Source organism: Mastigoproctus giganteus, chromosome 14 (assembly GCF_048544385.1).
Source record: "Mastigoproctus giganteus isolate SK-2022 chromosome 14, ASM4854438v1, whole genome shotgun sequence".
NCBI lineage: Eukaryota > Metazoa > Arthropoda > Arachnida > Uropygi > Thelyphonidae > Mastigoproctus > Mastigoproctus giganteus.
In genome coordinates, this window is record NC_143588.1 from 93647932 (window position 1) to 93674689 (window position 26758).

Sequence of the window (26758 nt, forward strand, 5' to 3'; positions counted from 1 at the left end):
ATTAAAGTAAAATATAAATAATTAAAGTGAAATATAAATAATTAAATAATCAATTTAACACAATTCAAAATCAATTCAAAACAATTAAAATTCAAATTAACGCAATTAAAAGAATCTAACGAAAATATTCAAAACGATTTTCCTTCCTTTAATCCTTTGGATAAAAGTGAAATCTGGTCCTGCGATAGTGTACACGAGGAAAGATTTGTAACCTGTTGATATGTCGGTTCGTTGGATACTGGGTGAGGGGGTGTTCGTGAACTAGCCGACATATTCTGTGGTAGTGCGTTATGTGTCTGTGGGGGGGATGTCACCCAACTCGTGTGAACTTGGTCGCAAGCTCGCGACAATGTGTTAGAATTCGTATGAACGTGTCTTGAACTATTCGATAATGTTTGCAACTTATTAACGTGTCTGTTTTTTATTTCTGAGGCTTGTGCTTCCCGTCGCAAATCTATGGAGGTCTTCAATACAGACCAATCGTTCGGATGTAGATAATTTTTTAATTTATCGCGAAGCTTCCTAACCTGGGAAAGGTATTTTTGTTTATCCGAATATCGAGATTTTAAGGCAAGCTTAACAATATTACGTGATGTCGCCAGTGATAGTTGTTTTATGCCTGAAATTTTTTGATTTAAATTCACCCTGGCAAACTTCGGAACGATGTTGTTTTGAAGGCAATATTTTAGGAAAGAAATATGGTAACTTTGGGCCGAGTACCTTAGTGTAGATTTAATGTAATTTTGTACCAAGCCATTCAAAAAATCTCCCATAATTGTGTGTATCGATTGTATACTACTGGAGAGACAGGAAGTGAATGAAATAGTCAATAAGAGTATGAAAATTAATTAGATAGTATGAATCAGAGCTGTATTACTCAATATGTTCTACGTTGGTAATAATATTAGTAAATTGATAAGAGGAGTTTACCTCAATATAGTACGTGGAACACTTCCGTATGATACCCTCCAGAAATTAAAACGAAAAAATCGACAACTTACCGGTACATTAAAGTAAAATATAAATAATTAAAGTGAAATATAAATAATTAAATAATCAATTTAACACAATTCAAAATCAATTCAAAACAATTAAAATTCAAATTAACGCAATTAAAAGAATCTAACGAAAATATTCAAAGGAAGGAAAATCGTTTTGAATATTTTCGTTAGATTCTTTTAATTGCGTTAATTTGAATTTTAATTGTTTTGAATTGATTTTGAATTGTGTTAAATTGATTATTTAATTATTTATATTTCACTTTAATTATTTATATTTTACTTTAATGTACCGGTAAGTTGTCGATTTTTTCGTTTTAATTTCTGGAGGGTATCATACGGAAGTGTTCCACGTACTATATTGAGGTAAACTCCTCTTATCAATTTACTAATATTATTACCAACGTAGAACATATTGAGTAATACAGCTCTGATTCATACTATCTAATTGCAATTTTTTATAATGTAGCCACATAGAATTCTTAATCTTAATATTTTTTCCTTCATCAACAATACTGTATCCATTATAAAATTAGGTCGAAATTTACTTTATGGTGCTTATCCATGGATCTTTGCGACAAGCTGTGAAGAGCTGACCTAGATCTGCTCACTGGTTCACAGTGATTGGATGATCTATTACCAATTTAAAACTAGCAGCAAAGGGGGAAAATCGTTTTCCGATTTTAAACCAGTGCTGTCACTTCTTGTAAGCACTGTAAAGTAAATTTCAACCTAAAATTAATGTCATTTTCATAATGGTGGAAATAGTTATTTTATTTTGTAACCTAAGTGGTTGTATATATTGATTTGTATACACCAAGACACAGCACATAAAATGGCTGTGTATCAGTATTTCACACTTTTATAAGTATAAATAATGGTATTCATAACTGTAGTAGTTACAGTTATCAGTAACATCTAAATAAAGCTTAAAAAATGTGAGTAAACTTTAGTAACATCTCCAACTTTTGTGCCCTAATTTAGTAGTTTATAACTCCATTTTTACAAAATTATAACACACCTGTAAATTGAGATTTTTAGTAAAATTTTTTACTTATAGTACAACTATATACACTATAACAATGTTATATCTTGATAAAAAAACAAATAGCTGTTTGTATTTTTATTTCGCAAAAGTGGTTGCATTTGAAAAAAATAAAGTTTTTGAAATGAATGGAGATTTTTTAAAGATTTAGTTTTAATTTCACTTAGAATATGAAAGAAGGTTTCTTTCGCAATACTCTCTTTAAAAAATATTAAGTGAAAGGGCAGCAATTTTCTGTTGTGGTTTACAATGCTTATGAATGCGTACAGAAGCCTAATTGATAACCCGGATGCATGAATTTAAAGGTTTCAGTAGATGAACCAATATTCATCAGTATTATATATAAACCTAAAACACAAGATAAGTTTTTATCTGGGTTTTTCTAAAAGATCTTTTTAAATTTTGAGAAAATGGGAGGTAATTTTCAATAATAAAGATGTTAGCCACTTTGCAACTGGGTGCCATTTATCACTGAGAGTAAAGGAAACTAGAATCTCTGGCTAATGAGCCCTAATTTTCCCAAAAATGAATAGGAAGTGATTAAATTGATGTGTGGTCTAACTTACTTGTGATTAGCTTTTGGTATGCTTTAAATAAATTTATTTTTTGTTTATAGACTTCATTGAGAATGACTTCCCTCTCCTTCCCTTATTGGCTTTGCCAATTAGATAGAGAAGGTCATTTCTCAAAGATGTGAGAGCTTATAGATATGGTTTCCCATGTTCTAGCATTACTATTTTATCTATAGAGGTTCCCAGGTGAGTCAGCATTTCCAGTAGGTACCTTCCTGGAAATGAGATAGCCTATATAATGAGTATTCCAGTATATGTACTTGTAAGTATAACGTAATGCGTATGTATATGGGGACATTGAAAAGTTTGTAGCTTCATATAGAAATAATATTGAAAATTTTGAATATATAATCTTGTTTGATACAATTTTCAAAAGATACGTGAAAGCAAATGAAATTCTTAATGTGGAAATGAACACACAAATGTAAATTGCGCTTAACTAATTAATGAAATTTAAAGTTTATATCAAGACAAATTCCCCAAACTAAATTAATTCAAGCATGCAATAGTCAACATTTTAGAACCTTTTTGAGCTTCATTTTCAAGATGCATAACACACCGAAGTCTGGGTAAGCAAAATTGTAACTAGGATACCCTGGTTAAAAAAAAAAAAAGTACTTTCTGCTTTAAGAAAAAAATTAAATGCACCTGAAACGTAATGCAGTGGTACATTATTTCATTATTTAAGTTTATTCTTTACCGTTTTTTTTTTTTTTTTTTTTAACTCCTCCAGCACTGCATAATCCAATAAGTAGTCTGATGCCAGCTGATGTATCTCAGTCAACTTCAGTTTCAGTCAATTCGGAGCCAGGAGTTGCACATATGGTATGGAAATTTTCTATAATAAATTGTATATCAGAGTTATTTCTGAAATTAATGTAATTTTCTTACAAATAAACCAATTTTATTTGTAAGGAGAAAAAAAAAAAAAAAAAAGACAAATACAATAGATGATTTTTGAAGTCTATTTTAAAATTGAAATAAGATTTTATGATTAATAAATCATAATGAACCTTAGATTTTAGGATTAATAAATTTAAATTTTGCCTAATCAACAGATTTGTTTTCTCATTGGAAAAGTAGTCTAATGTATTAGACTACTTTTCCAATGAGATTACTACTACATTAGATTATTACTAATTTAGATTAGTAATAATCTAATGATTATAATCTAATGTAGTAGTAATCTGTGTGTTTCTGAAATGAGTATAAACCAATTTTATCTGAAAGAAAAAAAACAAAACAAATACAACAGATGATGTTCACCCTTCAGTATGCATGTTTAGCTGTAGAATAGCTTTACTGTGTGAGGGTAGTTTGTTTTCTATCTCCTCATACTACAACCACTGTATTATTAATTTTTTCCTTCAGAAAAGGGATCTAAAGGTGACATGAGTAATTACAGACCAGTTAGTTTAACTTCTGTTCCAGGGAAAATCATGGGAGCCACTGGTTAAAGATGCACTGCAGGATCATCTAGACAAGACTGTAATAATAATTCAGCACAGCATAGGTTTGTTAAGGGAAAGTCTTGTCTGACAAATTTTATTGGATACTATGATGTGGTTACAAAGGAACTGAATGCAAAAAATAATTTTGATATCATATACTTGGATTTCAGGAAAACGTTTTACACTGTTGCACGTGGAAGACTACTATACAAATTGGACCAGTATGGTATTCAGGGTAAGTTGCTACAATAGATAAAAGGGTGGTTGGATGGGAGAAGACAGAGTGGTAATCAATGGACTTGCTCTTCGTGGACTAATGTTATTAGAGGAGTCCCCCCAGGGTTCGGTGTTGGGCCCACTGTTGTTTCGTATATTTATTAATGATATTGATGAAGGTATATCAGACTTAATGTTGAAGTTTGCAGATGATACTAAGGCTGGCAGGGTTGTTAATGGCAGTCTAGATACTGCAACAGGATCTAGAAAATTTTGGCAGATGGGCTGAGAAGTGGCAACTGAAGTTTAACCTTGACAAATGCAAAGTACTGCATATTGGTAGAAGTAACCCCAGAGAAACATACCAACTGTGTGGTACTACACTTAGGGTGGTAGAAAATGAAAAAGGCCTGCTGGGAGTAATTGTGCAGTCAGATATGAAGTTTTCTGAGCAATGCAGACAGGCTGCCAGAGCATCATGGGGTTTTGCCAATGATATACAGGAATTAAAAACATTTAAGACATAAAATTAATTAAAATACACTGATAAAATGGCTAAAAATATATCATAGTAACATAATAAAATCACAAATACATCAGGAGCTTTTGGCTTCTGAATGGATCCTTTCTCAACTGAAAAAAGCACAGCTAAATTTGGAGCTATATAGTGACAAAGTTTCCATAGAGGGGAAAGGGAAATGAAGAAGACATTCCCCACATCTAAAAAGTAAAGAAAGGAAAGGCACATATAAATGGAAGTGTGTGAAAAATGGGAAGCAGAAGGGAGAGGAGGTAGTCGTTGATGGTTAGTTGCCAGATATGTAGATATTAATGGGATAAGGTTTAGGAGGGGAGGAAGTGAGGTGAGAATGGGATGACAAAAGAGTGAGGGGCATCTGCAAACCTCACGCAACATCAATGCCTCAAAAATAGGGTACACTTGAATACTGTTATCTCTATTAATTGTAACCTTTGGCAGTGCTGATGTGTGCAGATTCTAACCAATGGCAGATTTTTAAGGGCCTTGGCTCCAGAAAGTTATGACCATTCTGAAAGTAATGTACAGTTACTGCTGATTGGACAAAATTGGCTGTTGCAATAGCACTATGGTGATTTTTGATCTGCCACATGATGAATATAGTAATGTAGCAACCTTACAATGTAGTTCATCTTACAGTCTCTTCAAGGAATGTGATGGGTAATCCCAGTCCTCTGCACGCAGGGGCGTTCCTAGGGTATGTGGCACCCAGGTGCAATGCATCCTTTGCACCCTCGGGACGGCCCACCCCTGTCTGCACTTGAGTTTTTAGAGGGAAGGTATATGGTCTGCAGTTTTCGTCAGGTGTTTGTATAATATGGATGTTGTAGCTTTGTAGAACCCTGGTTATACTCTGAGATAATCCTGGATAAAATGGCATATTCCTGGACATTGGCAGGGCTATTCATGATCTGGAGATTGGTCTCAAAGATTACCACAATACTATTAAGGCAGCTACTTTCTCCCAGTAATGCATGGTAGCTGTGCATTAATGGGATAAATCAGTAGAGGAGATGCAGTATGCTTTTGGTCGCCTCCGTAGCCAGGTGGGAAGGAGCAGCAGTGCGTAACACACGCTTCTTGATTAGACCAGGCTTCGAGCCCGTCACCACCAAATATGGACGATGCGGAAAGGTCAGGGAATGACCACCGCATATTCCCAGAGCAATATGGCCTTAGTTGCAAATGCTCCTAAAAACCAAAACAACAACAACAGGTATGCTCTTACTTGGTGGTCTAAAGAACACACGCACAGACAAATAGACTGCACAGCAATTATTTCTGCCTGTCCAAATTGTAAAAGCTGTCATCCAGCATCTGCCAAAGATGTAGAGCTTTGGAAAACTGGAAAGAAGATCCAGAAATATAACACAACATAGGTTACCTATCAGGAAGCAAGCAAACAAATTTTGCAAAGTGAGCTAAACCATTCATATGCAGCTGCAACCAAGAAATTTCAATTAGCAAAAATTAAAACAGAAGTTCTATATCTTCAAACACATCTCTTACAGATTTGAGCTCAGTCTGTCTTATCAAATCCCCTTAACACGTCATCAACCAGGTCAGTAACACCCTAATTGCAGTTCCGCCAAATATTACAGCCCTTCCTCCAGAAACTGAAATTGAAGGGAGTACCAAAGACAACATTCCAATCTTCTCAATTTTCACCTTGCCAATAAGCAACCTAACAAGATAGAAATTCTCTAAAACAGACTGGATCATATATGGCTGCTGTGGCCGAGTGGTCAGGCGCGTGGGTGCATAAGTACATGTGCCTTGAGTGATGGGTTTCAAGCCCGTGACTGCTGAATACGGTGCTGTTTCTTGTATTCTGTCTATCTTGTGAACTCCTCTGACCATTTGGTCATCCTGGAGTATAAACAGAAAATTAATTTATTTTATTTATTTTTTTTTAATTTTTAGATACAGTATTGCAATAGATGGTCAAATTATTTGGCATCAAAGTATAGATAATGTCACTGAACACATTATAGGTGTAGCCAGTGTTACATCTATACACAAACCTCAAATAAAATATGCACACAAACTAACTGTTGGTGGATGATATATGTTGTAATACTGCAAAGAAAGAAAAACACAGGGAGCCCAGAATAAATTTTGAAAAAATCCAACCACTGCCAATTCATAAATCATAAGAAACTGAAAATGCTTTCCCACTATATTAAATGAGAAAACTAAGGACTTGTGGATTCAGTTTGCTTCCCCCTTTCTCAAAGATACAGATGCCAGAATAATTGGGAAGAAAATTAGACAGCTCAGTGGCAAATTTCCATCAGCTTCTTTCCCAATCCTAATGTGGAACAGAAGAGAAATAATGAGAAATAATCCTGCCAGAAGAAATAGCAAATGTATTTGCAGAATCCTTCTCTCCTTCTACAATACATGCATATGATCTATCTTTTCAAAAAGAGAAAATAGTAGCTGAAAAATATAAAATAAACTTTGGTACAAAACCAACTCTGTTGTATAATCAACTTCCAACATTGTCTGAACTGCACGGATCCTTGAATAAATCAGGCAGATCTGCAGCTGGTTCTGATGGCATCTACTATATCACATTGAAGGAGCTGGATGGAAAAGTCCTGCACTCTCTCTCTTATTACCCTTCAGTTGAATTTTTGTTGAATATTACTAGCTCCTGGTTGTTATTCAATAATTCTGATGATTCACAAACCAGGAAAGGAGCAGTCAGATTGACACAATTACAAGCCAATCTCACTTATTAATTGTAGGTAAGGATCTGGAGAAAATGATAGATGAATGCCTTATACGGTATCTAGAAAATCAAACCATGATGGAAAAAAATCAGTTTGACTTCCAAAGAAATAGGTCCATTTTAGACCTCGTGAACAAGGTCAAGGCAAATGTACAAAATGCATTCATCAAGTTCAAGTCCATTATTAGGGTGCCCTTTTTCAAACTTGTTCAGTAGAGGAATTTCACAAGGATCAGTCCTCAGCCAGAGTATCCAGTCACTCATTTCCTATGGAACTCATTAGAGGTAAGTTCCATTGGAAATTTATCAATTGAGTTGATAAATGAAATATAATTATGGATGTCGTATAACAGCTACTGATTACCTCCAGATGTTTGCTGTTCACTTTTTTGAGAAGCATAAAATGCATTTTGATTCAGAATTAAGGTTGGGAAATCATAACATACAACTCGCTGACAATATTAGATTTCTCGGCCTCGTATTAGATAGTAAACTTTATTTTTGAAAACACATAGAGCATATATGAACTGTTTGTCTGAAAAAAAATGAATATCCTCGGATATTCTTAGTTATGGCATGAAATAACGTATAGTGATCAGCCTACTGCTGATCATTATACAGTCAGTCCTCCTATAACACGTGTTTACACTACACGAATTCGATCATACGCGATTTATAAATAGGGGAACGATATCTTATATAACACGAACCGAATTCGCTTATGCATGATTCTCCTTTGTGTTTACAAGAAATGGCAGTCGGACGCTAAATCACCCCAAATGAACGCAACATGATAGGAATGAAGAGAAGATTCTGAAAATGTATTTATGTGTTTTATATCAGTGAAGGGTAAACACATTTCACCATAATAACGTAAAAACCAACATAATTCCAGCTATCGGTATAATCGCAAATGCAATTAGATCGAGTTTAGTACCAGTTTATAGCAGATTCCACTAGCAGAAACGCAACTGGAAATTGTTTTTATTGTTTTATGGTAGTAACCCCTAGAAATGTGCTTTAGTAAAATGTGAGGTGTTAATAGTTTATCTCTGCCTTTACGGTGTTGTTTATTCAGTTGCTACACACGCGCAGCTTTGTTTATGTGTATCAAGTACGCCTCCTCGTTTTGTAATTGTGCTTTATTCCCTAAAAATGAGTAAAATTCTTAATTAAAAGTGTGAAAAGGAAGCGTCCTGGTGAAGACAATGCAGATTCAGAGAGAAAAAGAAAAGCAATATCGATAAACAGAGGTGGACTGGCTCAAAAATTCTTACCCAGGAAAATTTATAGTGGCCTCATGCTATGGTTTATGGCCAAAATCACACCGGCCTCCGGCCCACCGGGGTTTCCCCGGCAAGGCTTATGGCCAGTCTGCCTCTGTCGATTGAGAAAAAATATGAAATTGTGAAACGCTTTGAGCGAAATGAAAGACCATGTGATGTTGCACGTGCTACAGACCTAAATGAGGCAATGCCGAGAATTAGAAAGAATGCAGAGAAAATAAAAACAACTTTCATATCAGGAACAACTCAAAGTGTAATTAAAATCCATTAGATTAAGACACAAAGAATTGGAAGAGATGGAACGCCTGTCATCTGTTTGGATGGAAAATCAAACAAAAAACAAGTTTGCTTACAATAGAAGCAAAAGCATTAGCAATATTTTATTACGTAATAGTCGTAATAAAATGCGTAAGTATTTTATTACGATTATTTATTGTGTTTGGTAATGTTTTGGTTACAAAATTGGGTGGTCGGCACCTAACCCCATTTTTCCCATAGGGCCTGTTGTTTATATTGCACGATTTTGCATTGCACGAGGGTTTCTAGGAATGCAACTATCGTGCTATACGAGGACTGACTGTACGTTATTTAATTTGTACCAAGTTATAATCCAATCCCAAGACTATGATGCTCCAGACTTGGCAAGGAAGTTAGTATTGCAGTGGTTAAATCCAATCCAACAATATGTCATGCTCTTAGAATAGCATTAGGCACCATTGAATATCCCCAGTATACAGCTTGTATATAAATACACATAAACCTCAATTATCTCTTAGGAGAAAGATGTTTACCCTTACCCATGCAGCCAAACTTCAAAGTCTTTTTTCTCTCCTTATTTAGCCTTGTCTTTTCAATCCTCTAATAAATAACTATACAAATAAATCGAACAAAAACAAGCTTGCAGGAATCAGATTGAAATTACTTATGCAAATCTGGAATGTTTCTGTGGAAAGGGGACAACAGAGCCTCCATGGTCTATGAATACTATTCTATGACTACTTCTGGCGACACGGAAACTCACTAGCAAATCAAAATATCTAGCAGCTATATGCAGCAACAAATTCACATGCACTCAAACTATAAATAGTAATAGTTCAAAAACATATACATCTGTAGGTTTCTTCTCATTTTAAGTGTCTCAGCTTCTCTTTCACCTAATTGCACTGTCTACACTGCCAAGGTCTGTGCAATCAAGATGGCTCTAAAGCATGTTATCAACATGCCCAATCAACATATTATGATATATATTGACTCATTGAGTGCAATAAATGAGCCACAGCACAAATCTTCTTCCTTGCATTCTATTTTGAAGCAAGTTTTAAGTGCAACAAGTGTTTTCCAGGGCATGCTGTAATTCTGGAAAATAAAAAAGCACATCAGGCTGCCAGAAATCTCTTCAACCATCTGTCATGGTTATATATGGACTACAAACAAAAAACAATAATCATGTACTGATTATTGGATATTAGCAAGATCAAACTCATAATAAGCTCCTTTGAATTAAGCAAACTCCATAACTTTGGTAACTGGTTTCCATATGAAAAGAAGAAAGTTGTCCTTGCAAGGACAATCATATTGGTCACACCCACCTTTCCCACTTTCACTTTATTATCATGTTCCACTGCTCTCATTATCACTCCATAATTATAGTGAAATACATCCTACTTGACTGTTTCCATTACCAAGTTGCTTGACTCATGTCATTTAAATCTCTTGCAGCTGAAAAATATCTCAGAAAAATTCAAGTATATTGTCCATCTTTAGGAGCATCCATGAATAAAGTTAAATGTTAAAATACATATCTCTGATAACAGGTACAATTTGGCCTTAGTTGTCTTTGTACCAGAAATCCTGACATCAACTAACCAACCCTACAGAACTAATGTGAGCAAAATCAGCAATTTGTTGTCTGGAGGATCAATTCAAATATCACTGAATATTGTTAAGACAGCCAATTTTGCCCACTCGGTGGTAGCCATGTATTACTGACAGATAGGTAATAATTTCCTCCTAGATGATGAAACTTAAAAATCCACTGCTGGTTGGAATCTGCACACATCAGTACCACCCAGATTACAATTAATACGGATAGCAGTACACACATACAGCCTGTTTTTGAGCCATTGATGTTCTGTGAGATTAACAGATGCTCTACACTGCTTCATCTTTCCGTCCTCGCCTTCCTTTCTCCTCCCCTTCTAAACCTTCTCTCAGTAACATTTACATATCCAGCCATTAGCCATTAATGACTACCTCCTCCCCTTCTCTTCCCCCTTTATTTGATTTTCCTTTCTTTATTTTTCCGATATGGCCAGTTGTCTTTGTTCTCCTTCATAGGAAAAGACCTTTGTCCACATGGCAGCTTACACATCATCTCTACTGAACTACATACAGTATGCAGCTCCAACTTTATCCATGCTTTATCACCTGAGAAAGGCTCCATACAGAAGCTGAATCGGCACCTCCGTAGCCAGGTGGGCAGGAGCAGCAGTGCATAGCACACACTTCTTGATCAGACCAGGGTTCGAGCCAGTGAGCCACCAAATAGGGAGGATGCGGAAAGGTCAGGGAATGACCACCACATATCCCCGGAGCAATATGGCCTTAGTTGGTAATGCTCCTAAAAACCAAATAACAACAACAGAAGCTGAAATCTCCTGATGTATTTATTTGTACTTTTATTATTTTACTATGATATTTTTAAGTTTTATGAGTGCATTTTAATTGATTTTGTCGTAAATGCTTTTAATTGCAGTCATCATATACAGGCAGTTCTCGGGTTTATGAGGTTCCCCCCCCCCCCAAGTATCAACAAAATCGAAAATATGAACATTAATTGCAAAAAATTAATGTTAAACATTCATAAATACTGCATTCCAAATCATGTGTGTAGCTATACAATAGAGTGTACCCTGCTTTACGATATTAATCCGTTCTGGAGACACCATCGTATCGTGAAAATATCGTAATGTGAACCCAATACACATTGTTTTTTGGTAATTCGTTTCAAGATCTCGGAAGTTGAAATTTTCGATGTTTAATTAAGCTATATATGTCTCTAAAATGTCAATTTTAAGGTCACGAGCATGACCTTAAGGCCATATAAAGGTTGTGAGTGTGGTTTGTAAATTGTATTAGTTACCAATTCAAATCATTAAAATGTACTATACTTTCATCATTATCATATATTCCGTTATAAGAATCAATTTTAAATGCCTTTTGATATTTTTCTAAAGCACATTTGTGGAGGTCAAAACAATAAAAACAATTTGCACTTTCCGGTTTATTGGGCTTTTCTGTTACTGCAAGCAATTACGGTATGAGGTATAATCCTCATCCATTTGTGACCTGGATTCAGTAGACGCTCCACTTTCTGTCTGAGTGTTCTTTCGACATTCATTTCTGCTGGATTCCAAGCCACATTGGGATCGTGGGAAATGAACTGGCAGATGCTGCGGCCAGGTCACCAGAGCCCCACAACACTTATTGCCTGTTAGTCCCCTATACAGACTACAGGCAGCTAATACACGATAAATTACTGTCACAATGGCAACAATCATGGCATGAGCAAGTCACAAATAAGCTCTATCAGATAAAGCCTGTAATCCGACATTGGCAGTCTAGTCTGCGCAGGAATCGCAGAGAGGAAGTTGTTTTAGCTCGCCTCCGCATAGGATACAGTCATCTTATACATGCATTTCTGCTGATGGCAGATGACTGTTCTATGTACGAGAACTGTGACACCTATTTAAGTATACGTCACATTTTAACCGAGTGTCCACGTTTTAGACACAAACGTGATTTTTATTTTACCGCTTTTAGTCATCTGTCTGAGCCGTATACACTTAGTCAGATTTTATCCGACAATGACAATGTGTCTGCTCTTTTTAGCTATTTAAAATCAGTAAACCTTTTTACTCGTATTTAAAATTGAATTGTTACTCCTTTGTTGATATATTTTTTACTTTTATACCTTTTATATCTATGTTATATCTCGACATGGTGGCCTAACTAATTAGGTCACTGAATGTTTTAACTTTTTATATATGACCTGGATTTGGTGCCTTATAGCCTTAGTTGCTAATGCGCCAGTAAAACCCAAATCAAATCAAAGCAAGCAATTATAAACTCGATGTTATTGCATTTGTGAAAATACTGATAGCTGGAATTGTGTTTTTTTACTTTATTATGGTGAAATGTGTTTCCCCTTTACTGAAATCTTCAATTGTATAAAAAACATAAATAAATTTTCAGAATCTCTCTTCATTCCTTTTTTTTTTTTTTTAAAGCTTTCTAAACTTGTTACTCCGCGCAAATTGTGTTAGTTGCAATTTGTGCATTCCGTTAAAAAATGCTCTTTCAATAGCATGCAGCTATTGAAATTTATAAAGAAAAGAGAAGATTATCTTGGAAACAAAACGCCTCTAGAAGCATTTCTGAAGAAGACGATTCTTTGTGCAACAAATCAACAAGTGCCAAGCCAATAATGAGTGATCAACGAGTGTTCATTTAGTCGATGATGATGAAGAATAAAAATTCTTTGACATTTGTAAGTCATAAATAATTTCTCTATTATTATAATTTGCTTGATTTTACAGGCACGTTTTCATTTCTTTCGATAAATCAATCATTGTTTAAACATAAATTAATTAGCTAACTAATTTCATTGTTGAAAACGTAACCCCTATTTTTAACCTTATGTCTATGGGAAATAAATTCCCACTTTACGAGCGCACACTAGGAATGAATTACCTCGTAAAGTTGAGAAATACCTGTATTTATATTTTTTATTAAAATAAAATTTCTTTTGAGTCAGCAGTGGCAGCTCATGATTCTGATGTATGGGGGTGCCGCTTCTTAAAGTTACATTAAATTGCCTTGGTTATAAGACATGTTGACATAGATAGTAATAATAATAAGTAAGTTAAAAATACTACAAAACATTAACTGGACACTTACCATTAGCAGACTTGGGTAACCTTGAAATTTTATTTAAAAATAAAATCCATTCTTTGGTTTTTATTTGTTGAAAATAGATTAATAAGTTTTTCATTCAAGTTTGGTGCACTGTTCACCAAGCTTTTCTCTATTGAAAGCATTGCTTTGAGCATTTAGTCTTTCCTGATTCATAGTGCTCCATAAAAATGTTTTTATTCTTTTTAATGTTAAATGGCAGCGTTCGGGCTTTGAAGTAGTCACTGAAATGGTCAAAAGAATTTTTACGAGTTCATCTTAGTAAGTTGAAGCTCAATTTGTAATTAAGCTGTAATCACATAATTATACTCTTGAATGTTCAATATTGACTTAGCACTGATATATTGTGGCAACACACCCTTCACGGTCAACGATCAACTCGGCACTGCTCACCCGCAGTTCCTTTGACTCATTTTTGTTACCTCTAAAAAATGCATATTGGCAACCAGGCATTGACTCAACCAATAGGAGCAAAGTGTGGAACTGTCTAGCGCACAGTTCCGCCTACGGTTAAACTTCAAGGTTGAAAGCGATTTCGTGTTTTATTCGTTTATTATTGAAATGATTATTGGAAATAGTTATTTTTCCATGAACCAAAGGCCTTAGGCTATGGTTGGGCTTGGATGGGCAGGGCTGTATTAAATAAAGCAATTATTTATGTTTTATTTTATTTATTTTTTTTGATTATTGGAAATAGACGATGAGTATACTATATGTGGGACCTGTTAATAAAAATATTCATTGCGTTGCATTGTTCTTCACAAAATTTCATATACAACAGACTCAATTTACTGGGATCGGATTAACTGGGACACCTCAAGACTCCAAATTTAAAAAAAAAAAAAAAAATCAACCAGAAATCATAAAATTCAAGTAACAACTAGAATAGGTATAAACATGTTTTGCCAGTCGTAAATAAGCGACAAGAAGCAGCGTTATAAGTCGTCATTGGGAGATTAATGTACCTATTATCTTGCAACCCCTGCTATCTACACACCCACCAATTAAAAAAAAAAAACAGACCAAATGTTTAGTTTGTTTTAGTGCATCGCATCAATTGTTGTGTTCTGTTACACTGCAAAAGGACAAATTTTGTTTCGTTATTTATGTCAGGAATGGCAGAATTTTTTTTTTTTTTTTTTTGTTTAGAAATCGCAAAAATGGTGGACAAACACAAGAGTTGTGCTTTCAATTAAACAAAAACTTCAAATTATTCAAAAGTTTGAAAAGGGTGCATCCGTTAATTAAATTTCTAAAGAACCATTATAATGTTGGTGGGAAAACAATACGGGACATCTTAAAAAATAAAGGGAAGCTATTTGATTTAAAATCAACATCGTAAAAAATAAATGCGTGTCCAACATGCGAGTAGTGTGTGGTAAGTTTTTTCGTTTTTTATCTATCGCCATACTTTTTATGTAGGTTGCTGAACGTTTTTCGTTATAGTAAGTCCCCGACGTATGTAACTTCGGATTTACATTACGTTATTTATATTTTTTTATATGATTGAAGATTGCAGTGAAGGGGAAACACATTTCGACATAATAACGTAAAAACCCACAGAATTCCAGCTATCGATATTATTGCAAATGCAGTAACATCAAGTTTACTACCAGTTTATAATTAGATGCACTAACAGAAAAGCCCAATAAACCAGAAAGTGCAAATTTTTTTTATTGTTTTATAGCAGTGACCTCAGAAAATGTGCTTTAGTAAAACGCGAGCTCACGTGGAGTGATAATAATGAGTTTTCACCTTAACCCTGTGAAGTTCTTTTCAGAAAATTTAATTTTGACTGTTATCATGGTGCCAACTAAGAGAATAAGTGACAGTGGTACTAGTAAATCTATCAAGAAAAGGAAAGCAATCGAGTTGGATCAGAAAATTAAAATAATAAGGATGTATGAAAATGGCCAAACATTAACAAGTATTGTGCGGAATTCAGATTTGTCAGTGGCAATGGTGAACACAATAAAGGAGAAAGAAAGAATACGAGAAGTGGTGAAGCAATCGGCACCAATGAAGTCAACTATAATAACCAAGGCTACGAAATACAAATCAATTTTTACAGTACAATAACATGCGTTTTTTTTCTTCCTTTTATGTTTTCTTTTCTTATGTGCCATCCGGCTATTTCATCTCCATCCCCAGATAAAGTTTTTAATTTTTATGAAAACCCGAAACACGAGAGGTATTAGAACCTGTAGTGTTTAGTACCGTGCTTGGGTTGGAGGTTGAGATGACGAAAGAAGATATTTGTTGACATTAGACTTGAACTTCTGTAGACTGTAATTTTCAGGAAATACGTATGAAGGAAGGTTGTTCCAGAAAACGGCAGTTTAATGAATAAACGAGGAAGATGAAAAGTTGGTTCTGTGAGTTCGAAGTTGGACAGTAAATGGATGTTGGCTGGTGTCAGCATGTGTTTAGACTGTTTTGAAAGAGATAGCGGGAATTATAGAAGCCAATTCAGAAGAACAGTGCCCATTGAAGTACCTGTAAAAAGACATGCAGCAGAAACAGAACGTCTATGACACATTAGACTGTTAGAGATGAGTCATTAATTAACCTAACTGGCCTCTTCTGAATGGAATCTAGAATGAAGCCTGAGAGAGGTTTTGGGGGTACACTCCAGATGTGGGAACAATGTTCCATGGTAGGGCGGATTTGCGATTTGTACAGAGTGAACAGCTGTTTGGAAGAAAAGTAACGCCCAGAGTGAAATAATTAAAAATATATAAGTATTTTTCTTCATTCTTCTGAGGATATTATGAGACATTTGTAATTTTGACATATCAGGGATATACAGGAATCCCTCGATTAGCGTGAGGCTCGAATTAGCACGGTTTATATTTAGCTACCAATTTTGGTTTGGCCTAAAGAAACTGAAGCTGGTGATGCTGTGAATGTTAGTATAAAGCTACGAATGTAAATACACTGCTAAAGTATGCATAACATTAGAGAACATTATAGAAACACATCGCTTGTTTTCTTAGTGAGTGCATGGCTCTGTTCACAAAAGGGAGTTACTGTTTATTTTGCGTCGCGTCATACCTTCTCCATCAAGAAATAAACAAAAACGAATGCAAGATACAGTGTGGGAGGCTAGTTTGTTTTTCTACCATAAGAAAATAAAAATAAATGGATTATTTCAAATGTGTATTATTACAACAATTGAAATATTTTCTAACATTATGCTCTGAAGGACAACACCAGCCGCACCACATTTATTATGTACATGCAGATCAGTTGCTTTCAGTTCTTGCGTTGCGTGTTAACGTGCAGACTCCCGTGTATATCACGCCATTAATTACTGTGCATACTAATTAATTACATTAATTTCTATTAAATTTTTTATATATTACGTAATTATTACCTATGGATAAAAGGAAAAGTGTATCTGATAGTGCCTCTAGTAAAAAGAAAAGAAAAGTGATAACGTTAGATGAAAAAATTGAAGTCGTAAAAAGATTTAAAGATGGTGATAGTAAAATGCAAATTTCTTGACTTCATGGAATGCCTGAATCAATGATTTGGACGATTTTAAGTAAAGCCAGTTCATATAAGGAAAAAGGTAAGCTTGCTTCATTGTCAGCACATGCACGAACCACAAGAAATAGAAGTGTTACGATGATTGAGATGGAACGTCTTTCAGCCATTTGGATAGAAGACTGCAATCAAAAAAGAATTTTTTGAGTATTTTTGCAATGTTAAAGGAAAAGTCAACAATAGAAAACTTGGGTAGAGCGGTAACTGAAGAAAATTTCACTGCCAGTAAAGGCTGGTTTGAATGTTTTAAGAAAAGAACAGGACTGCATAATGTTGCATTAACTAGAGAAGCCACAAGTGCAGATAAAGATGCAGCCACGAAATATCCCGAAATTTTAAAGAAAATTGTTGATGACAGCGGCTATGCAGTTCAACAAATATTTAATGTTGATGAAACAGGCCTTTTTTGGAAACGAATGCCAAAAAAAAACTTTCTAGCAAAAAAATAAAAGGCTGAACCAGGCTATAAAGTTTCCAAAGATAGAATAACACTTTTATTGGGAAGCAATGCAGAAGGCGATTTGAAATTAAAACCCATGGTTATCTATAGAAATGAAACTCCCAGATCTTTCGGTAAAGGTTTTAATAAAGCAAGCCTACCTGTTGTTTGGTGCTCTAATAGAAAAACTTGGGTCACGAAAGCTTTATTTGAAGAGTGGTACACTATCTATTTTTGTTCGAAAGTTAAGGCCTACTGTGAAGAAAATAATCTTGCATTTAAAATTTTATTAATATTGATGAACAACGAGCATATGACAAGGTGGAAATTTGCAAGGAAGAAAATGTTCAAGAAAAGAAGTTGACATTAAAAGAACTTGAAGGAATATTTCGCGTAACTGAAAATTTGAAACAACTAATCATGGATGTAGACCCAGACATCGAGCGCAGTGTGCAAATTTGCAGGAACATTGAAAAAGATGTGTATCCATACAGGCAAATTTATGATGAAAGGAAGAAAGAAAAGTCTGCGCAAAATTGAGAAGGAACTGGGATCGCAGAACAGTATGGATCGTGGATTTTTGGCTGCTGTAAAGGGATAAGTATTTTTTAATTTTTAACGTACTTTCGTTATTTAACATAGTACATTTTGTTTTACGGAGATATTAAATAGGTTTAGTAGCGTTCGTTAGCTTCTTATTTTGAATTTAACCAGTGATTTTTGGAAGTTACAACTCCCGGTGTTGGCACCAATATTGTTGAAGTAGCCGCCATATTGTAGTCGATAAGAAATAGCTTAACATATATATATCTCGAACCGATACCGTAAGGTATATAGTAAAACTAGATAGCGTAATACAAAGCACTGTATTAGGAATCGGTTAGCTTATTATAGTATTATCAATTAATCAAAAATATTATTAATCTTATTAAATTTCATTGTTAATTACATTGTATTTAAGCAGAAATCATGACCCAGACTAGAGCTGCAAAGCAAAGATCACAGACTAGTGAGAGTGCTGAGGCTCGGGGGAGAAACAAAGGGGGCGATTCTCCAATGCATCACAGTCTCAAGAAATGTGAAATGTTTGCTGACATTTCTAAAACAGGACATGATCTAGCCTTTGTGTGTGTTTGCTAGGTGTCTGGAGTGTCAAGAAATTAGGCGCCAACTCAGCGTTCTGATGAGCGTCTATGAGAGCTTGAGGTATAGGATAAAGGCCCTCGAAGAAATTAATATGAGGGGCCCATCAGGCTCTCAGCTGCCTAGCTCAATGACTGAGATCACTCCTGTGCATCAGGCAACACAGAGGCAATCTCCAAGGCAAAATGCGCTGGTCCCAAAGGAACTAGTTATTGTTGGTGACTCTATTGTCAGAGAGACGGGGAATATACTATGTAAGAAGAATATGTGGAACAAGACCAGGGTATGTCTGCCAGGGGCAAAAGTTGATGATTTGTAGAGCAGATATCATCTTTTCAGGGCACAAAAGGTGATATTATTGTACACGTTGGAACTAATGACATTAAGAGTAAGAGATCTGCAGATTTACTCATAAAGTCCAGGTCAATGTTGAAAAAAAGTTGCAAGTTAGGGTTAAATGTGAAAGTGCCTGCAATACTGCCCAGACATGATAGGAGGGAGTATATGATGAGAGCCTTGTCAATTAATTCGGCCCTGGAGAGATTGTGCAAGACCCAAGGGGTAGAATTTTTTTCAGCCTGGTCTGTACTTGTTGACAGGAGAAACTGCTTCTACAGGGATGGGATACACTTAAATAGAAGGGGTGCAAGAATATTTGCTGATGCTATCGAGGCAGTGTTAGGTGGGTCGGAAACCTGCTAGGAGGATACACAGACTAAAAGGTTAACAGTCTCCGCAGGCAGAGGCAAAAGTGGTTCTTGCACTGCTTCTATTAGAATGGGCAGCAAACTGGAAAGCAAGGTAATGGAGATTTCCAGGACTGCTGGGAGTCATAGTGGAACAAGTAAATACATGGGCTGTGTTAGGGTAGCTAAGAATAGGAACAGGTGCATGTATACTTGCATGTACACCAATGCTAGGAGTATAGTTAATAAATTTGATGAGCTTAAAGTGCTGGTCAAGGACTGGACATGTGCAGATATTGTTGGACTGGAGGTGTGCAGATATTGTTGGGATATCAGAGACGTGGTGTCACATAGACATAAACAGTGCAGAATTGGAATTTGGGGAGTACAATGTGTACAGAAAGGATAGACAGGATAGGAAGGCAGGAGGGGTTATGCTGTTAGTTAAGAAACACGTAAAATCTAAGGAAGTGCATCCAATTGATGTTGGTGGACAATGCAGTGTTGAGTCTGTTTGGTGTGAAATAAGCACTGGGAAAGGAAAAATGAGAGTAGGTGTGTGTTATAGGTCTAATGAATCTGATGAGTATAATGAGCAATTGTGCAGAGAAATAGTGTGGGCCAGTAAATCAAAATGTCTTATAATGGGAGATATTAACTTTCCAGATATTGACCGGAACTTATGGGTTGGTTACTCGCACACTAGCAAGACTTTTGTGGATTTATTGGATGACTGCTTTATACAGCAACATGTTCGAGAGGCAACCAGAGAGAGTAATACTCTTGATCTGATTATCAGCAGTGATTCTGCATGCATTAAGAATCTGCAGATAAAGGAACCACTGGGCGACAGCGATCACAATGTATTCATGTGGGAATTACTTAAAGATGTAACTACCATCAAGGCTAAAGGGAAGGGCTTTTCCTTTCGTAAAGGTGACTACAGAGGTCTCAGACAGTTTTTAAATTCTGTACAGTGGGATCAACTGATGATGTTACCAACAGTGAATTCTAAATGGGAAGCCTTCAGGGACTTAATTTTGGAGGCTACTAGGCTTTTCATTCCAATCAAGAAATATTGTTCAAGGTTTAGGCCTAAATCGATGTCAGATTAATTAATAAAGCTAGCGGCAGAGAAGAAGAATGTATGGGATGCATATAAAGTATCAGGCGACACAGAAGCCTATGGCAGGTATAAACTAGTCTGTAATCAAATCACAAAGGAGGTTAGGCAGGCAAAGGCAGGTTATGAGAAATCTTTGGGAAAGGATGCAAAGAAAAACAGCAAGGAGTTCTTTACTTATGTAAACTCAAGAAGGAAAGGGATGAATCAGATTGGACCACTTAATATAGATGGGTTGACTATTGATGATCATGCTCAAGTTGCTGATAAACTGAATGAGTATTTTGACTCTACATTCACACACGAGGAGTTATTCAATGAGGGGAGTGCCAGAAGTTTATCAAATGCTAACATGGAGCTAAGTGATTTTGTAATAACTGAGGGCAAAGTGGAGGAGAAATAGTTGAATTTAAACATAAGGAAGGCACCTGGGGTGGATGGGATCTATCCAGTTATATTAAAGGAGGCAGCAAAGGAAGTAAGCAAACACTTAGCCATAATTATGAGAGTTTCCTTGGATTCAGGGGAGGTCCCCATGGACTGGAGGTGTGCAAATATATCACCAATTCACAAAGGAGGTTAAAAAGGTGACACAAGTAACTACAGACCTGGTAGTTTAACTTGTGTTCTGGGGAAAATAATGGAATCACTGGTTAAAGAAGCATTGTAGGATCATCTAGACAAGACTTCAGTAATAGTTGTCACAGCATGGGTTTGTCAAAGGGAAGTGTTGTCTGACCAATTTGATTGGTTACTGTGATGTGGTCACAAAGGAACTGAATGCCAAAAATAATTTTGATATCATATACTTGGATTTCAGGAAAGCTTTTGATACTGTTGCACACGGAAGACTGCTGTAAAAATTGGAGAGGTTATGGCATCAAGGGTAAGCTGCTACAATGGATAAAGGGATGGTTGAGTGGTAGACAGCAGAGAGTGGTAATCAATGGACATTGATCTTCGTGGACAAATGTTATTAGTGGAGTTCCCCAGGGTTCGTTGTTGGGCCCATTGTTGTTTTGTATATTTATCAATGATATTGATAAAGGTATATCAGGTTTAATGTCCAAGTTTGCAGATGGTACAAAAGTTGGTAGAGTTGTTAACGACGGTAATGACAGTATACTACTACAATTGGATCTAGATAAGTTGGAAAAATTGGCTGAGAAGTGGCAACTGGAGTTTAACCTTGACAAATGCAAAGTACTGCATATGGGTAGCAATAACTGAAGAGAAACATACCAACTGGGTGGTACTACACTCAGGGAAGTGGAAAGTGAAAAAGACCTGGGGGTAATTGTGCAGCCAAATATGAAGTTCACTGAGCAGTGCAGACAGACTGCCAGGGCAAGTCATGGAGTCTTGTCAATGATATATAGGAATTTTGCTAGCAGGGACAGGGAGGTGATAATCCCGTTATACAAGGCAATTGTCAGGCCACACCTAGAATACTGTGTACAGGTCTGGAGGCCTCATTTTAGGAAGGATGTAGAGTTGCTAGAACAAGTACAAAGAAGAGCAACAAGACTGGTGAGGGGAACAAATAGGTGCTCTTACCAAGAAAGGCTTAAGTTCTGCAAATTGCAGCGCCTAGAGCGTAGGCACCTGCGAGGTGATCTGATTGAGGTGTATAAGGCCTTGAACAGGTTGAGCAAGCTGAATTCTGATGGGATTCTTCGACTTGCTCAGACTAAGAACCTGAGGGGGGCACAGTTTCAAATTGAGGAAAGATAGTTGTAGAATAGATGTGCGGAAATTTGCCTTTAGCCAGCAGGTAGTTGATTGGTGGAACAGGCTTCCATCTTTTGTTGTGGAAGCTAATAGCCTAAATACAGTTAAGGCTGAGCTGGACAGGCATTTGGAACAAATGGAGGGATGAAATGGGAGGGTTTTTTTTTCGGCTGATGCTGCACAAGCTTGCTTTCTTGCATTGTATGCCGCTCATCATAATGCTAATGCAAACCAGCCTTTTGAAATATTTTTCAAAGAAATAAAGTGAGTTCTGTATTGTAATTTTTTAATTTCAATAAACTTTTGATTACTGTACTGTAAATATTTATAATTATCCTTTGCTTTTATACTGCTGTACATTAATTTGCCATAAAAACGTGGCTAAGGTAAAGAAAGCCTGCACCAGAAGCATGCAAAAGTTCGATGAAACTTACCGGTAAAAGTGCTTTGCCGTAACGGTATTTGTATTGTTGCTTGCTCAGTAAACTAATTGAATCACGAACAGAGTCATATTGGAAGTTCTGGTGTCGTAAAAAATGTTTTCGAAGTTTGCCATGCTTGTCGTGTGGGCTTCCTTTGCCTTTTTTTTTTTTTTTTCTTAATAAACAATTTATCCACTAGTCCACCAGTGGCCGACCGGGCTAGCCGAGTGGGTAAAGTACCTGCCCGGCAACCCAAAGGTCGCGGGTTCGATTCCCGCCTCGGGCTTGGATCAAAGTACTGCAAAAACCTTGGGAGGTGCAATATGGCCACAGAAGCCGATGCGCCAACAACTACCAAATCAAAAAAAAAAAAAAAAAAAAAGTCCACCAGTGATTGTTAAGAAAAAAGGTCAAGTTACCCCCTCCACTTCGGGAGGGTTTCAAACTCCCATGGGATTCAACTTCTACTCCTGATCGATAACACCCACCATCTGTTTACCAAGGAATAATACAAATGCCATTGGCGCCTCCGTAGCCAAGTGGCATTTGAAGTGGCATTTGGCTTCTTGATGCCACTTCTTGAAGTGGCATCAAGAAGCGTAACACACGCTTCTTGATTAGACCGGGGTTCGATCCTGTCACCACCAAATACGGAGGATGCGGAATGGTCAGGGAATGACCACCGCATATTCCCGGAGCAATATAGTAGCAGTAGTAGTAGTAGTGGCATGTGATGCAAGAAAGCAAATGTATGAGCTTATGCAGCATCAGCCAAAAAAAAAAAAAATAAATAAAAAAAAAAAAAATCACACCATTCCCTTCAAATGCCTGTCCAGTTCCTCCTTAAATTTATTCAACCTATCAACTTCCACAACGACAGATGGAAGTTTGTTCCAGCAATTAACCACCCACTGGCTAAAGGCAAATTTCCGCACATCTATTCTACATCTGTCTTTTCTTAATTTGAATTTATGCCCCCCCTTAGGTTCGTAATCTGAACAAGTGGAAGGATCCCATCAGAATTCAGCGTGCTCAACCCATTCAAGGCCTTATACACCTCAATCAGATCACCGTGCAGGTGCCTAGTCTCCAGCCACTGCAATTTGCAGAACTTAAGCCTCTCTTGGTAAGAGGATCCCTTCATTCCCCTCACCAATCTTGTTGCCCTTCTCTGTACACGCTCAAGTAAATCTACATCCTTCCTAAAATGAGGCCTCCAGACCTGTACGCAGTACTCAAGGCGTGGCCTGACCATTGCCTTATACAGAGGGATAATCACCTCCTTTTCCCTGCTAGCAAAATTCCTATATATCATTGACAAAACCCCATGACCTGCCCTGGCAGCCTGTCTGCATTGCTCAGAAAACTTCATATCTGACTGCACAATTACTCCCAGGTCTTTTTCATTTTCTACCACCTTAAGTGTAGTACCACACAGTTCGTACGTTTCTCTGGGGTTACTTCTACCCATATGCAGTACTTTGCATTTGTCAAGGTTAAACTTCAGTTGCCACTTCTTAGCCCATCTGCCCAAATTATCCAGATCCTGTTGCAGTAGCACACTGCCATTACTGTCATTAACAACCCTGCCAACCTTTGTATCATCTGCAAACTTCGACATTAAGCCTTATATATGGCCTTAGTGGCTAATTCTCCTAAAAACCAAATAACAAAACAAAACAAAACAAATGCCTTTACGGCAAAGTACTTTTACCGGTAAATTTCATCGAACTTTTGCATGCTTCTCGTGCAGGCTTTCTTTACCTTCGCCAAAAACGTATTTTTAAAAATATTAATTGGTATATTGTAGGTCTTGGACCGAATTAGGCTATTTTGTATTGATTATTAACTTCGATTAGCGTGCCATTTTCGCAGAACCAATTGATCGCGCTAATCAAGGGACTCCTGTAGTAGCAATATTTTATTAGTCATACCCGAGTTACATAAAACTCGACTTACGTAAGAAGTACTGGAATGTATCCCTTACGTGTATCGGGGACTTACTGTATTTTTATATTAACCAGTAAATTGATTATCCGGGAATTTTTTTTTACAATCTATCCCTGAAAATCGAGAGTCTACTGTAACTCCGTTGACTGTATATTTAGATTTAAAAAGCTGGGGTGTTGCAGTTCCATAGTGCCTATCAACAAGCTGCCCGTGTGATTCAGTCAATATCTGCTAAAACTTATATATCAAACTTCTGACCCTAGAGGGTTCTTCACTCATATTTAAGTTATCCCGAAGGAGTGCTGATCATTAACCACTCTCCCAACCTTGAGACCTCCCTCCCTTCATTGATGTTATCAAAGGAAATCAGAAACAAGAGTGGTCTTGGTCCATGGGGGTAGCCCACTTCTAACATTAGTACAGTCTGAAAGGTAATCATTAATCCCAACCCTCTGAATCCTATCCTATAGCCATCCTGCAATCCATTTAAAGATCTACCTATGATCTCAACATGTTCCAACTTATACAGTAATCTCTCATGTGAGACTGAGTCAAATGCTTTGCTAAAACCTGATTGGTTTTAAATTATAAACATAAAAATGTTTATAATTTATAATTGTCTCAAAATAAACAATATTGCAATTATTTTCTACATCCAGCTCATGAGTGACTCCATCAAAACAGATCAGATAATTTGGTTAAACATGATTTTCTGTTTACTGGTAGTGTTTCCTTCAGGATTCTGTTTTTATCTAAATGTCTCTGAATTACACTCCTATTCCTTGTATTGCCTCCATTATATTTGCCCCACCACTGAGGTCAGATTGGCTGTTTTGCCTTAAAACCACCTCTTATGTATTGGTGGAATGTTAACACTATTCCAATCCAAAGGAATCTCTTTTCAAGCCCAATAAGTAATCTTAATGTCCTCTTTCTGCCTCTCTCAAAATTAATAGGTGTATGCTATCAGCCAAGGACCTTAGTTGTCTTTAGACTCAAAAGTTTTTTCAATAAACAATCGTCTGTATTCAGTGTTACTAATGATATACTCCTCAGCTTCATTTGTGCAGTTTTCATAGTATGAACAGTATAAAACTGGAGAAAATATCTTCTGTATAAATTTAAAAAATAAAAATAATTATGGGGAATATTATCAGCGACTGATTTAAGGGTAGGAGGCAGAGGGTGGTCATAGTGCATTTCTCAGAGTGGACTACCATAGTAAGTGTATTGTCCCTTTCTGATCTTCCTTAATGACATTGATAAAGGAATACCAGGGAAGCTGTTAATGCAAAAATTGGGAGGTGATTAATGCCCAAAAGTAGGCCACATTGCTTAAAAAGAATTTGGACCAGTAGCGATTTGAAGAACTGACCTGGAGAATGTTTTGAAATAAATTGCATCATCCCAATTGTGCAGCAATGGTTGTAAAAGTTTAATGGTTTGGGCTAACTTTTCATGGTTTTTGTGGTGGTACCCAAAGGTTGTGATATTGTGACATCCTTGATAATGCCACTCTTCCAAAACTGATCCATTCTTATGGTGCAGGACCTTACCATTTTCAGCAGGATGGTGTCTCTGTTTACATCTTGATTTATGTTAGCATTAGCATTAGTAGAGGCATATGATGCAAGAAAGCAAGCTTATTCAGCATCAGCCAATAAAAAAAAAAAAAAAAAAAACAACCACTACTCCCATTTCACCCCTCAATTCGTTCGAAATACCTGTCCAGCTGAGCCTTAAATTTGTTTAGGCTATCAACTTCAACAACAAGCGATGGAAGTCTATTCCACAAACCAACTGCCCGCTGGCTAAAGGCGAATTTCCGCACATCTATCCGACATCCGTCCTTCCTCAATTTGAATTTATGCCCTCTCAGTTGATTATTCTGAGCAAGA

At 36.4% G+C, this 26758-nt stretch overlaps 1 protein-coding gene across 1 annotated transcript in view; it reads left to right on the forward strand.

Annotated features, from left to right (window-relative positions):
• Positions 1-647: 647 nt before the first annotated feature.
• The window catches only part of LOC150075377 (activating transcription factor 7-interacting protein 2-like), a 52513-nt gene continuing 26402 nt past the window's right edge, over positions 648-26758 (forward strand). Inside the window, exons 1-2 of the mRNA XM_090388467.1 lie at positions 648-701; positions 3349-3440. Coding sequence (XP_090244593.1) covers positions 3375-3440 — 66 coding nt within the window. The 5' untranslated portion in view covers positions 648-701; positions 3349-3374. The remainder of the gene's footprint in view (positions 702-3348; positions 3441-26758) is intronic.